General features: G+C 41.7%; 1 protein-coding gene across 2 annotated transcripts in view; it reads right to left on the reverse strand.

The window, feature by feature from the left end:
* Window positions 1–270: 270 nt before the first annotated feature.
* The window catches only part of ppm1h (protein phosphatase, Mg2+/Mn2+ dependent, 1H), a 38,826-nt gene continuing 23,698 nt past the window's right edge, over window positions 271–15,398 (reverse strand). The window contains exons 4-10 of one of the 2 annotated variants that reach the window (XM_010883948.4): window positions 14,119–14,231; window positions 13,935–14,019; window positions 11,985–12,103; window positions 7,282–7,345; window positions 5,238–5,345; window positions 3,218–3,369; window positions 271–2,768 (exon numbers count right to left, since the gene is read on the reverse strand). In XM_010883948.4, coding sequence (XP_010882250.2) covers window positions 2,621–2,768; window positions 3,218–3,369; window positions 5,238–5,345; window positions 7,282–7,345; window positions 11,985–12,103; window positions 13,935–14,019; window positions 14,119–14,231 — 789 coding nt within the window. In that variant the 3' untranslated portion in view covers window positions 271–2,620. Of the gene's footprint in view, window positions 2,769–2,789; window positions 3,370–5,237; window positions 5,346–7,281; window positions 7,346–11,984; window positions 12,104–13,934; window positions 14,020–14,118; window positions 14,232–15,398 lie in introns of those variants that run through there. The other variant, XM_010883947.4, reaches the window with a different exon arrangement.

Below are 15,398 nucleotides of genomic sequence, written 5' to 3' on the forward strand. Positions count from 1 at the left end.
GGCGAAAGGGGGTCAAACACAGTATTGGTATGGTGTTCCTAATAATCCTTTAGGTGAGTGTATATTACCTGTATCCAACTGTGGTGTGAAAAAATATGAAGACGTGTGCATTCTACTAATTGTTAAGTGACTTAAATGTAAATGTGTAGAATGGAGGTCTAGCTGCAGATCTTGTTCAAGATGAAGCCATTTATTTCAGTGATGCAATTTCATACTTGTGGTATATGGTCACGTTCTTTACCCATTTATTTCTCCCTATAACTGGATGGTTTGAATCCTGAATAACGTATACCACAGGCATGATAGCCATGGTATATTGGCCATATACCACACCCCCTCATTCCTCATTGCTTACTTAGAACACTTCCTTATTACAAATTATAAAGACACCTATGAATTATGTCAACCAGTATATTTAATCAATTTCAACAGGAATCATTCAAATTATATTTTTTTCTTTCACATATGAATGCCTGTTTACATTTCCCCCTATTGTTGGGGTAAAAACAGAATTTACTGCACATACAGTAATACAAAAACATTTCCTTTTCATTCTCCTTCTCTTCAATGGGGTCATTATGTATTGTTTTGAGCCGCTCAGTCCCAGCACAGGTAATAAGAGTAGTTTGTGTAACAAGAATGGAGACACTTCGGGGAAAAAAAGCATGCGAAAGAGTGAAATGAACAGAAACATGGGCTAACTCGAAATAGGCCACAATTAGAGACTGATTAGATGTGACATCTGCCAAGTTTTGACATCATTTGTGAGTGTGTGTGTTTCTTTAGAGTATCAGTAGCATCAGTTGAATGCCTATCAATGTTGCTCCTAACGGGTCATCCAGAAATTAAGACAGCACTCAGTATTAAATGCAGTACAATTACATTACAATACATGCTAGTTCCCTCCCCTAATCCATAAAAGGGAAAATGTGGTGACCAAACAAGACTCTGTAACAACAAACATTAAGGATAATGCCAAAATGGTTAGTTTGCAGAGTGTTACTGTTCAAAGAGTAAATACTGCAATATAATACTAGGATAAATTGGACCTTATACAGAGACAAAATTGGGTAGTTTCTGGCATGAAAATCAGTCACATAGCATCCGGAGTCTTGTGACAAGTTTTTTTTTCAAGCATAAGAAAACATAATTTCAAACAGTTTCATTCTAGAATTCAATGTACAATATACTAGGCGCTTTATCCAAGCACTTTCTAAACAATATACCTGCTCAAGGTAATTTGTCTTGAAGATCAAAATGCTAATCTGAGATACACACTTGTAACTTGAAGTTTTGTTTAAATCTGGCATTTATCACAATAAAATGAAATTACACCACCTTAGAGTAAATAATCATTGCTAATTTAAAAAATGTTTAACGTATTTACGTAGCAACACAGTGTATGACAGGTCAGGGTTTGACATTACATAATGTTGAATAGAGCTGTACAAAGCTATATTAGTATGGAAACTAGTGACACGAATCAGGTAAGGAATGGCACATGTTTCATTTTCAAAAGTAAACAAGCACACAGTCAGGATGATGTAATATGTATGTCAAATAGAAAAATGACAGCTTGACACGGGGATACAGAACTAAATGTTATGTTTAAAACAAAGCAAAAGCATGAGGTAGATATTTCACAATTATGTGAAGCTCTGTCCTCCAAGTAAATTCACGTTATGGAGTACAGCAATGACGAAGATATAACAGCATGATTAAAAAATGGGCATCAGTCTGACTTAGTTTGTCTTATACTTGGGAGAGAAACACCCAAACTACGGCCCTGAAAGCTATAACATGTATGTGGGAGAATGGTATTGTCCAGATCAGTCACTTATGGCTGAAATGGATGATTGACCTTAGTCAGAAAAGATCGAAAATCATAGGAACAGTATAGGTTCCACAACGCAACTTAAACAGGGTCTATACACTATACAGTCAAAAACATGGATATCTAAAATCCATTTATTTTTTAAACATATTTACATGTTCATAATCAATAATATATTAACATCTCATTATAAAGGATTAAAACTAACACCATAAAGCATTGCACTTTGAAAGTCAGTCCAACTGACTTGCTTAAAACTGTCCCATACCTACAACTTCCAAAAGAAAAGTAATATCTTTCTGAAACAAACACCCTTCTGATGCAACAGAACATACTTCACTATTCAGAAACCACAACCAACTAATAAACAACAAAGTGTTGGTTAAGACTTCATGGGGGTTCAAATAAACACCCCCATAAGCCTTTGAGTCCAGAATCTTGTTCATTTGACGTTCAGCAACAAAAGAAGAAACTGACTGTCTAGAACATCCTGAGAATTTCCTTTTACAAGAGAGAAGCAGACACACACTACTCTGTAGTCTAGTGTACCACAACCAAGAGCAATATAGCTTCCTCAGGATTGGAAACCCACCAAAATGAAGCACTGTGTGAGCACCAGGGCTTTGATTTAAGGAAAGGAAAGTGAAGAAGGGGTGGGGTTAGGGGGGGCAGCCAGGGTCTTGGCTCAAAATAGTGCAGTTCACTGAATAGGGAATCAGTTGCCATTATAGACACGGTCCCTATCATGAGTTCCATGGTAGGAGGTGGCGGTGAGCTCGGCCTGGGCTAGGCCTGCCGGTTGCCATACATCAGAGGTATAATGAAGACCGAGATGTCATCTCCAGAGCCAAGCCGGTTGTTGGCTATCCTCCAGCCTCTGTCCTTAAGGACCCCTCGCGCCCTCATGACCAGGTCCTGAGCAGCCATTGTGTACCTGGGCCACAGTGGAGAAGACAGAGGACAGTTATAGGACACAGTGGACGGTATAGAGAGCACCTCTAGTTGTAATCACCTACATGCAGGTTGTGAACAAAGAGCATGACAACATGAAAATCTGCTGTTTAGAAAGTACTTCAACTTTCCCACCAGCTGCCGGAAGTTAACTTCCTAAAACCATAAGTAAGAACACTAGAGAAGGTAAGATATTTCTCAAAGGGTTATCAACCACATGCCTCAAGGAAGGAACCTATCCATTACGAGTCTTCGACAACTTCAGAAAATACTGAACCAACTGTTTGAAAATTAGAGTTGTTACGATAAGGTAAAAAAACTGTGATGTTCTCCAAATATGAGTGCGGTGAGCGAAGGTTCAAGATCATGACAACATGTCCGCCTGGGAGTGACACTTGTGCTACATTGGTGTCTGCAAAATCTGGAGCATGCCTGTGCTGGTCGTCAGGGTCACAGTTGGCCAGGAAACAGGTGACTGCCTCGGCAACCTCCTCGTTGGACAGAACGTCCCATAGGCCGTCTGTCCCCATGACCAGGACATCATCCGCCCCATGTTCATACTGTGTCAGAGGGTACACTTTGACCTGTGTGTGGGAAGAGAGGAAGGGAAAGGTGATTTTATTACAAAGAAAAGATCACTCAAGCGCACCCTGTCTATCGTGTATAGTTTAAATGGAGAGTATAAAAGAGAGGAGATCAACATTATTCTGATTATACTTTAGACTGGTAAAGTATGACAATGAGCCGATCAATATATAGATACAGCTCAAAGCCACTGTAGGTAGACCTTTGGTAACATGTCCCCCCATGTAGAGTTTACAGACATGTAATATGGGTCTCCGTTGGGGTCTGAAACAACAGGCTATGAAGACCACCTGTGACTCCTCAGTACGGTAAATTATTTCCTTGGATCGTCACCTCCACTTCTTATGATAACAGCCAGCAACAGCCTGCAGGATGTACCTAAACGGCCTTCTGAAGATACTGATTAGTACCATGGTGCACATTAGCCCTTCTAATGTTATAAGAGTGGTTGTGAAAGCATCAGAGATATATTGCAAATGCAGAATCAGTCATTGGTGGCACATTGTAAAACTTATGATCACAAGTCAAAAGGCCACGGGGAGAAAATGCCCTTATCAACTCAAGTCTGACTGGAATAATAAGTAGTAGGAGCAACTATCTTAAGAATCTATTTCACAACAGACAAGGGAAATTTCAACATTGAGACTTGCCGTAAAACGACACTCCCACTAACCACATCTTCTTTTGACCTACAAGCACCACTGACTGAACATGTGATAGACAGGAAATGCCTTGACCTCAGGCTGACCTAGTGGAAACCCGTGACTGCCAGACTCCATTGAAATGTATGAACATTTTATAAACATACTGTCTGCACATGTATTTACAGTTACTTTAAAGTCAGGGCACATAGAAAGCAAGGATAGAGGTAAAAACGTTCAACAGGAATCTACAGTAGGCATTGTACATGAACTATGACTGAACTCCAACTGCGATGAATATAAAGATTAAGTGATGAGCTTTGTGACTACAAGGAGTCAGGAGGTAGGAATTCAGCAGAGGGTTGGTTGAGAGGTAAGAGTTTCCCTTTTAGGACTTGAGTTGATACACTGGTATGTCAATATACAACACAAAAGTTGCATTGCAAGTGGAAACAAACTAAAAACACTTCAAACTAAATTCAGTTATCTGTCGCAGTAGCATAGATTTGTTTTTGACTGCATGCTGACGAAACAGCTGCTGGAATTTTGTGACTTGAAATAGGCACTATCCAAAGTATTTTCTGTAGCCACCACACACAGCTTCTGCTATTCAGCAATGATGTCATCGAGGAGCTAGGGAATGCTAAGTGGTTGTTCCGGATTGTTCTAGCAAAGTTACATCAAAACTTCCTCTTACTGAAAAAAACATGGATTGATACCATTTGTGAACAAAACTGATCGGTAAACATTAGAAGTATCAGTTCAGTTCAGTTCAGTTGAAAATGAGATATGTATATCAAAAATAAAAACGTTATTTTGAAGTATACAACATTGACAGGTTCTTTGAGGTAAACAACACCACTATTCTTAGTTGGAAGTGTTTTTGAGCAGGTTTCAGTTTACAATAAAGCATTTGTGGCTTGGGATGCACAGTTTCAATTCATGGGCAACGCTAATAATTCTAATTCCAGGCTTGGACAGAGTTGAATATTGGCTTGTTGTGAAAAATTACTCCATGGGCCTTCAAGAACATCTCAAGGTAATCGTTATTTCACCGAAACATGAATCTAGGACAAACTATCCCTTAAAGGGAATTGGGTGTCATTTGGAATACATTCATGGTCTCCTGTGATTTTGTTATTGATCTCAAGGTCAATTTATGCAATAAAATGTGAAATAGACACTATTACACTCTCCACATTATTGACAAAGTAAAGGATAATTACCTCAGGGCAGCAGGACAGAAAGGGCTTGATGTAGATGTTGGAGTCGTGCACCTTGAGCTCATGGTCTCCCAGGCCCCTGGTGACCCCAATGGTAGCCAACACACGGGCCTGTTGAGGGATGATACCATCAGAGCGGGGAACAACTGTATAAACATCAACTCCCACTAACCCTCCCTCCTCAACTCTGTTTTGGCAACAATTTTTTTCAAACCAATGTTTCAGTTAATTTGATCCATTTAAGTCCTTTGATGAGTGTGGACCTCGGGATCGAGATATTTAAGTTCCATTCTTGGAAAAACAAAAAGACAACATTAAAAACATTAAATGAATGTATTTCCCTTCTAGTATCGACGGAGTTGAAATTTCATTGGCCCTGGCCCAGATTAACCTTTTTCCTTTTTTCAGGGAGGACTTACAACTGGACCAAAAAATTGCCTCAAAACCTTAATAATAGGGAAGATAAAGGATATCTCGCTAGATATATCTTCTCTAATACAGGATAAAGTACTGCTCTGAGAGCAAATTCATAAACATAGACACAGAAACACACACAAATGAAAATCATTTAGGAGGAATAAATACTCCTCTACACATTCCAAGTAGTGTTGCCTCTAATGTAATGGAAGCAGTTGTTCATGATACCTTGAAACGAAACACAACATCTTCTAGTTCTGTAAATTCTTAACGGTCTGTCTTTTCTCTCCCTTCCCTGAGACGCAGACACGGTCTATGGTCTCCCTCATTTGTACGCTGTGTGAAATTCCTTTTTGATTCCTACTGTCTGCAGCATATTGCCTCCGCCTCTGAAAGGGATAATCAGCTTGGAGCTGCTAATTGAATCTTTATCAAATAGGAAGGAGGGAGAAAGAGAGAAGCGAGCAAAGAGACGGGGTAAAAGAGCAGAGAGCGATAAGGGGATAGAGGGGGAGAAGGAGAGTTAGAAGGCAGTTGTTCCCAGTCAATATGGCTACAAGTGGATCAGCATGCAGTGCCGATGCCGCAATGAGGGAAAGATAGAGAGACAGAGGGAGCTCCGCAGGCCCTGAAGCGTCCTGGGATTAATTGTTGAGCATACGTACAACCCGACAGGCTGTGCCGATCTTTGAAGTGCTCTGGCATTCCTCTCCAGCACACCCGCCCAGCTCTATCTACCCATCTATCTGTTTCCCCTCACTTCAAAGGAGCGGCTAGGCCCGGCCGGCCCTTGGCGTCACGGGCAGAGCTTGACTGCGATACGAGGCTTTAGGGTCGTGTGGTGACAGACCGCCCTTAGCGCGACTTCGGCTTGGTCCTCCACTGGAGTAAAGCAGAGTACAACCTGCATGTCAGGGCCAGGGAGGGCCTCGCGGTGGGAGGCGTGTGCGGATTCCCCCACGCTGGCTTTGCATCGCAGTAATCACATTACCGTGATATAAGCTAGGAATCTTATCATGTGTGCGGTGCAACTGTAATAAATATGGTTTGGACCGGCGCCACGGTAAGACCTAACGCGGACCGATGCCGCTCCCTCGTCTACAGTGACACGGAGCTGACTGATGGTGCCTTGGTGGAACGTAGAGCGTTTTTACACTACAATAGTTTTATTTAGATGAATGAGGCTTGTTGCCAGATTTTGTGCGGTAGATACATTTTATTTTAGTGTAAAATAAATACGTAAATTGTTGCATATCACATTCCAAGGTAATGTGGGACACTTCCAACAGATACCCCCCATGGCCACTGAGGTCTAAAGACGATGTCTAACTCCATGTGTACTGGAGTGGAATGAGTGGCAACAAAGGAAGTCTGGTTCTGTAGGTCCTTCAAGCTCCATTTACAGAATCAGAAAAACGATATTTTGTCTTTCGGGAAGCAACTTAACATCTCACAGTGGCAATTGTACTACTATCACCAGAAATCAACGGAGAGTGTCATGTTGATTACAAGGTAAACAAGTCAGCGAATTTATAAGCCTTCCAGGTCTGTGGTACTTGAAAACAGTGCTGTGCAAGAGTTTCTCATTTGTAGTGTGAGCTTAAAATGTTATTTCCAAAAGCAGACTCACCTTTTTCCCTTCGCCGTAGATTAGGGGAAACTTCAGATCGTCATCCTCAATGGTTTTATATGCCCTGCACACAAGAGGAGAGGATACTTTAATGGGTTTTTGTTTTATGGCAGGGAGGCAGGAAGCGGTTTGTCCACAGTATACCCTGACAATACACAGCTTGCCAGCCTTCCTCAGGGCCTTTGGCCAAGACAAGACTGACTAAGGAGACAGAGTGAGAAAAAAACAGGAAAAAAAACACCCAGATCCAGGAGATACAGTGAGAGAACTTTGAATAGGTTTTTCTATAAGCTGATCTTATATAAAAAAAAAAAACATCCCCTTGTAACAAATGTATGAGATGCTGCTCCTGTTTTTCAGATTGTTTTGGTGTTTGTTTAGGGAGGGGTGACTGATTGATGCATCCGCTTTGTATATTCTCAAAGCGGGGTTTAAACTACCCCACTCTTGCATTATTCACCAGCATGTGACTGGGAGTTGGAGTTCAGACTAGGAAGTATTACACACACTCTACGATAAAGGTCCAAAGACGCCCCAACCATTTCAATATTTATAGTACATCACAGCTGGTCCTGCAAGTGAATATGAAATTAAAAAAATGTTTGATACTGGAAGCAGACCAGATACCTTTTCAGATGCATTTCAGCTGTGCTGGTGTAGAGATGGAATGGTTTTTAGATTACTGGTTCCACTCTGAGAGACCATATGTTTCTACCCAGGGCCAGAAGGATTCACACACTCAGCACTTTCTGCAGCATGCAGAGCTGAGGCCAGGCCATCTACAGGTAACCACTGAACTAAAGGAAACATTACGTCTGAACATGGCATCGAGTCACAAGACGCCGGACACTCTCTGCTCCTTGGAATAGATTATTCAGGCATTTGTAACTCTACTGCAGGGATGATCCAACATTCTCCCAAGAGAAATTCTATCATTTCTTTTGTTTTTTGTCGATGACGGTGAAAAACCATGGGAGGCATTGCTTCAGAATCTCACATAAGTGTTCCATGTCATATTATGAAACAGCTTCAAAGATGCAGTGAGGGAATTTAGCGTTTAACAACTTTTTTGAACTTGCATTTTGGGCTGGATGCTTTATATTATTTATATGTGCATACATGCAAGTAAAGTCACTATCATACCTGAGTTAGGCACAAAGTTCCCGTTTTAAAAGAGTGTGGTTTTGATGACATGAGACACACACTGGCACATACATGACATAATACAAGTTACATTAGCTACTAGTACATAGAACATACCATATCATGTGTTAGCTGACAAACACACAAAACCATTGTGTAAAACCTTTCTATACGTTACAAGTAACCCAAAGATTGCTAATGTTTTGCGGGAGCTACCATGTTTGTGTACTCACATCAATCAAAGATAAAATGGTGATAAGATGGGTCACTCCTAGTCAATTACATTTCCTCATCTTCCTTCAACATTTTTATCTTTTAAGATCTTTGGTCTGATAGACCTTACAACTATGAAACGACATTGTAATTTAAGTAAACATGGCAGTGCACATTGCCAAGAATAAACTAAAACAGCTCAACATAAACAGTAAACAAAAAGCATGTCCATTTTGTGGCACCATAATCAAATTCTGGAACAGCAAGTGAATACTGATATCACAATTGAAACAACAATCACTGATCTGTTCTTTTACCCATGGTAGCCAAAATAATGGGCAACTGTACAGTACCTGAGCACCATGTCCAACATAACCTCAAACATGGGTTGTCAAAGCAATGTCCTCAAACATTTTTATCACTCATTTACTTAAGTGTTTAGTTTATTTAGGCAGTTACCTGTAGCTACTTATCCAGTGCTATACAAACTCTGTGCGTAAGGCTTTGAACAGAAATACTGTTCTACGCTTCAGCCTTTTCATTTGATCTATGGTCCTTTATGACACTACTGAACTAAAACTAGAATAGTGAATAACTGCTAGTCTCATACTGTCTTTTTAATTTTTTTTATTCCAGCCTTTCAACTCAAAAAAATAGAGACGACAACTCTTCTATGATTTCAAAGGACGTCTAGCAGACATCTTCAGATTAGTCCCTATGGGTAGTCTCCTTGTCTCTGAGCTCCATCTCTCTGTCTAGCTGTAGATAAAGAGTTTGTGACAGGGCGACAGACACACATAAATCCCATCAGAATACCTGCCCCCACTCATATATACTGAAAACAGTACCAGACCTTCACACGCTCAACGCCCTTAAGAATCTCCAGTTTGTGGACAAAAAGTCTGATTAACAATCCATTCACAAATGGATTCATGCAATTACTTTCAGTTAAAGGTGTATTTACAAGCGCCACAATGTGGAGTGGGACTGAGACGCGAGGAGGGCGTAGCCTCCTGTCTGTAGCTTGCTCTCTGCTCGGCTGGTGATGAAAGACGGCCAAGGGAGCAGTGATCTCATCTCTTACGAACGTGCAGGGCCACTGCTCAGTGCAGAGGGGTGACAGAGAGACATTAGCTCTGCGTGCTCAGCATCCTAACCACGCACACACACGCATGCACACACATCATTGCGCACACAGACACACACACAGACACACAGACACACACACAGACACACAGACACACAGACACACAGACACACAGACACACAGACACACAGACACACAGACACACAGACACACACACACACACACACACACACACACACAGCAGTAAAACATGCTGTGATATTACAGTAAAGCCAATCCTTAAATAACTGTCCATCTTTAATGGACTGTACATCGATTGCAGCATTCAGAATGAAACTAGGACAGGGATATGGGGCCTACAGGACCTTTCCAAATATAGACTTTATTGGACAACGGGCTATTATCATACTCCTCTTCATTTACCATAATAGGATATGAAGAGGGGAGAGCAGGGGCAGAATGTAAATCATATTTACTATATTAATACCATTACTACCATAATGATATACAGTATAAAATGATATTTCCGTGTCAAAGGGACGAACATGCTAGGAATCACACCTCTCTCCATCTCGGGGGATAAAGGTGGAGAAGAGCCCAGCAAGCTCTATGGAGAGACAGCTGGAGGGCAATTGATCTGCCATGTATCATTGTTCCCCCACTCCACCCAGCTCAGCCGCCATACTCTAGCCCCCCCACCCCACCCAGCTCAGCCGCCATACTCTAGCCCCCCCACCCCCATACCTTTTTCTGTCTCCCTCTCCCATTTTTCTCGTATACCTTCCTTCAACTCCTCAGTCTTTCCCCTCTGCCCCCTCGCTCTCTGTCCACAGCTGGCTAGTGTGCCTGGCAGGCTTCAGTGGTGTTTGAACATGCAGAACCTACGCGATGCTAAACATCCACCAGCTGAACATGTTCCTGAAACACCACCGCCTGCGATCTTTAACAACCACCCATCTGCACTGTCAACTCAGAGCCCCACTCACTGCCAACTGGCCATGCAATGATGGAAGGACGAAGGGAGAGAGGGTGGGGAGGGAAGGAGGTGGGGAAAGAGCAAGGGAGGGAGGGAGAGAGGGTCCGAGAGAGAGAGAGAGAGGGAGGGAGAATGAGGTGCAGTTTAGATCTGCATCCCTTCATTAAATGAAGGCCTTGTTTAGAGAATATATAGCTCAAACACACACACACACACAGTCAGTCAAGTCTACCTCTCTCTGTCGATGTAGTCTTGAGAAGGGCTTAGTGCTCGTTTCTTGTAAAGAGATTTCTTTTAAAATACATTCCAAACAAGTCTGAGATGGTGAGACAGATCTTGAGTCCTTTACTTATGTATTGACCCTTGTGTTACCAGGATTGATAAATGGGAACATATTCTCTCTTACATCAACAACCTGGGGAATAGCTAAAGGATGAAGAGAAATGAAACTGGCAGCTGGAGATGATTAGGTGATGGTATAAGATTAGATATTTGGCAAGTCACCAGGTTCAACACCCCTGCTCTTGTAATAGTGGGCCACGGGAGCATTAGTTTCCAAAGAAAATCAAGACAACCTTTTTAACATCCCACAAGACAGCACTGTATGCAAGGCAATGTTTTCCCAGATTTCAAGGACTACTGACAGAAGGAAGAATGCTACGACTGGCCCTCCAACACCACTTCCCATCACATCTGACCTCCCATCTAGTGACCGACCAGGACCAACCTTGTTCAGCTTCAGAGGCAAGCCAGAGGTTATTTGCAGCTGGCTCAATAAGGAGCAGTACTGCCCAACATCAACATCTAGAATAAGACATCTTCCCACACTCTTCAGCTGTCCTCTAAGGAGTGAATGAAATACGATTTGGAGTTTATGATGGGCCCAGGTTCTATCAATAGATCCCTGGTAGGCAAAACTCTTCCTGTTATTTACACAGACAACAAGGAACGTTTGAGCAGATCGGAGCACTTCCTATGATTCAGCCGTACTGAGTGCCATTGATAAGAATGGAAGAATGGTGGCTTCAGATGGAATTACTGCGAAAACATTGTATTATTTACATATTGGAGGGCACTTGTGAAATAGCGTGAAATAGCGTAATTATGCATGTCATGGTTATGCTAAACTGGCAGGGTATGATGCTAGCCTCAATGCACCATCTTTCTATAGTGTATTCCAATGAGAGGCACAAGGCTCCACATTAGTACCAGCAATCAAATCAGTCACGGTTGAACAGACGGACAAAAAGCCAGATAGAGATGACAGACAGACAGAACACCTACCATCCAGACATGGTGAAGTCCCTATAAAGCATCCTCTTCCCCACCTCCTTCCTCTGTACTCGTCTGGGGAACTCCAAATGGGTAAACTCTCCCCCTAACAGGTGCGGCTGCATGTAGGCCTTGACAGAGAAAGACGAGTGATTGACATGGCCAGGGGATAGGAAGACAACCACACAAACTATTAAACACGACTTGACACCAAGCAGGAGACCTTTGCCGCCTCTGAAGAGGAACAATAACTGACAGACCGGAGCGGCGCAGACCTGGGTTCAAACATGACTGTAAATCTTTCAGATACAGTGTTGTTCTACTCTGCTTGGAGACCCAGATGGGCAGGGTTTGGCGATTTTGCAACTAGTCTATTGGTTCCAACTAGTCTATTGGTTCTTACCACTACCTATTACACCAGCAATGAGCAGGGCAGCTAAAATACCCTCAGTCATTATACATCTTTACCTCATTTGGCTCTACTGAAAAAGTTTGAATTAGAAATTAGGTTGTGTATTCTCACATTTTCACCATAATGACCAAATATTTTATTATTCTTTTTTTCAGGGCACCAAAAAGACAATAATGTATGAAGACATACTAGAGATTTCAAGGACAAGACGTAAATCTACGCTTTGCCAAAAAACAGCATTTTGGATCATCATTAAAAAGTTGAACTCAACAACACCTTGGGAGGCAGAGGAAACCCCTACAGTGTATTACTGAAGACCGCTCACAATCATGAGAAAACCCCCATACAACTTTCCAACGAATCAAGAACTCTCCCTCAGTTATGTGTGGATGTGTCAGCAACTACCATCCGCAGAACAGGATGGCCAGGTTACTCTGCTGAAAGAAATACCTAAAAGAGCCTGCAGAACTCTGGGTATAGGTGATTTATGGCAGAGTTATGGCAAATAAACCCTGAGAAAACTGCCCAAGACCGACAGCATACCACCTCATCTGTGCTGGGGGTATTATATGGTGGAGGGGCAATTACAGCTGGTGCATGTATGATTGATACTGAAACTGGCTACACAATCAGTGATATAAAAAAGTTGTATCATTTCGGAACTCTACAAACCATCTCTTCTGATAAAATACAAGCATTTGAAGAAATATTTGATGGACAAAACAAAGGTCCCAAACATATTGCCATAGCAACTAGGGAGTATTTCAGGGCCAAGCACTGGATGGTTCTGGACTGGCCAAGTCAGTCCCCAGATTTAAATCAAATTGAACATGCCTATCATTTATGGAAGATGAGATGAAGGAAAAAAGACATCAAACAAAACAACAACTGTTGGCTGCAGTACAAGCCTGGCAGAGGATCAACAGAGATGATACCCAGTGTATGGTGGGATCATTGGGTTGTAGACTTCAGGCAGTTTTTGCACGAAAAGAAAAAATAATTCTTCACTGTCCTAATAATTAGAGAGAAGAGAGCTAAGATAACTTAGAAAGTTGAGTGAGCAGAAGAGGTAGCATTTTACATTTGAGTAATTTAGCATAAACTACAGCGACTTAAAGGAGGGGTAGGAGAGCTAACGGGTTGAGGAGGAGAGCTAACGGGGAGAGGAGGAGGGCTAACGGGGAGAGGAGGAGAGCTAACGGGGAGAGGAGGAGAGCTAACGGGGAGAGGAGGAGAGCTAACGGGAAGAGCAGGAGAGCTAACGGGAAGAGCAGGAGAGCTAACGGGGAGAGAAGGAGAGCTAACGGGGAGAGAAGGAGACCTAACGGGGAGAGAAGGAGACCTAACGGGGAGAGCAGGAGACCTAACAGGGAGAGAAGGAGAGCTAACAAGGAGAGAAGGAGCGCTAACAGGGAGAGAAGGAGAGCTAACGGGGAGAGAAGGAGAGCTAACGGGGAGAGAAGGAGAGCTAACAGGGCGTGAGAGCAAGAGACATAAACAAATTAAGTGTGAACAGGGTGGGGAAGTCAGAGGTCTGTTTATCTTCCTACCAGGAACTGCAGGCGCTGCCTCTCTGACTCTGGTGTAAATTCAGTGGACATGGGGATGACCTCTCCAGCCCGGATAACGATCGCCCTGGGAGGACAAAGCAACAAAACAATCTGTGTTTATTAAAACTGGTTGACAGTGTATTTCTGTGTGTGTGTGTGCGTGTGTGTGGTCTGTGTGTCTCACCTGCTGTCCCCAGCATTTCCTATGTAGAGCTTTCCCAGTAAAAACAATGCACACAGAGCAGTACAGCCTCCTGAGACGTTAAACACAGCCTTGTCTTTCTCTATCTGAGCATCCTGAAAACACACAACACAAATACACATAATTCATACGCAGTATAAATTCATAACACAACAATACATGGATCAAAAACCTGGTTGAGAACCAGGATACAATTCAATGCCACATTATTTTATAAAATGATTTTACAGTTATATTGTTTGATAAAATGTCACAACAAAACCAGGAACTTCTCTGGACAAGTGAAAGCCTAATAATAAAAATAATGGCTATTTTGGAAAGAAGTATTCCAAAAGTTTTTGGCTCAGTAATCCAGCACCGGATTTGAAATGATCAAATAACACGCTTCCTTAGTCCTCATGTGGTCAGACAACAGCAACAGAATCCAAATACAAAGTCTAGAATCAAGAACTGATAATGACAGCAGTCTTGTGTGTGGTCTAATGACACTGCCTAATAAAGAGCTGGGAAGCCATCCTTAAATGAAAGACTAAATTAAAAATGAAATTTTTAAATGGTTAATGCGATATGGATGGCAATCTACACTATAAGCATATTTTCATTATAGAATGTAATATCCAGTGTTGGAATACAGAAACAACAAATGTGCCACTGTACACATTTTGATATTTTACTGTATGTGTATTCTTAATCTACAAAAGTGAAGTGTTTTACAAAGCCCTTGTATGCAGGACAGCATGAAGATGGGAATATACACCAACAACCATTAAAGCTTCCTCTATAAAAACCTAACACATAAGAAACAGATTAAAGCATTGCTACAGCAACATATTGTATATAACATGATTAATCACAGTAAAAGTGGTGGACTTCAAGGAGCATTAAAAAGAAATGGAAACCTAAAGACGAGGTGAATTTAGAGAGCTCGTTTTACACTGCTTAATTAGGTCAATACATTTCAAGCTAATTAAACTAAGAAAATTATTTTAAAAATGTATGATATTAATTCATTAAATTAGATGAATTATTAATCTGTCACCAAAAGTTGGACCAACCATGCAGAGCATCCGGTCTAAAAGTAATGCTCCCGGCACAAACACATTCTCTTCCCACCGGAGACCAGGTTTCAACTCACTTCAAAACTGTCTCCCCCACCTCTGTCCTATCTAACATCATAATACAAAATTGCCAAAAAATTGAATAAAGAAATAACATAGAATAAACCAGTGCTATACTCTCTATTTCACAAGTAAACTCTTTAT

Source organism: Esox lucius, chromosome 19 (assembly GCF_011004845.1).
Source record: "Esox lucius isolate fEsoLuc1 chromosome 19, fEsoLuc1.pri, whole genome shotgun sequence".
NCBI classification, from domain to species: Eukaryota; Metazoa; Chordata; class Actinopteri; order Esociformes; family Esocidae; genus Esox; species Esox lucius.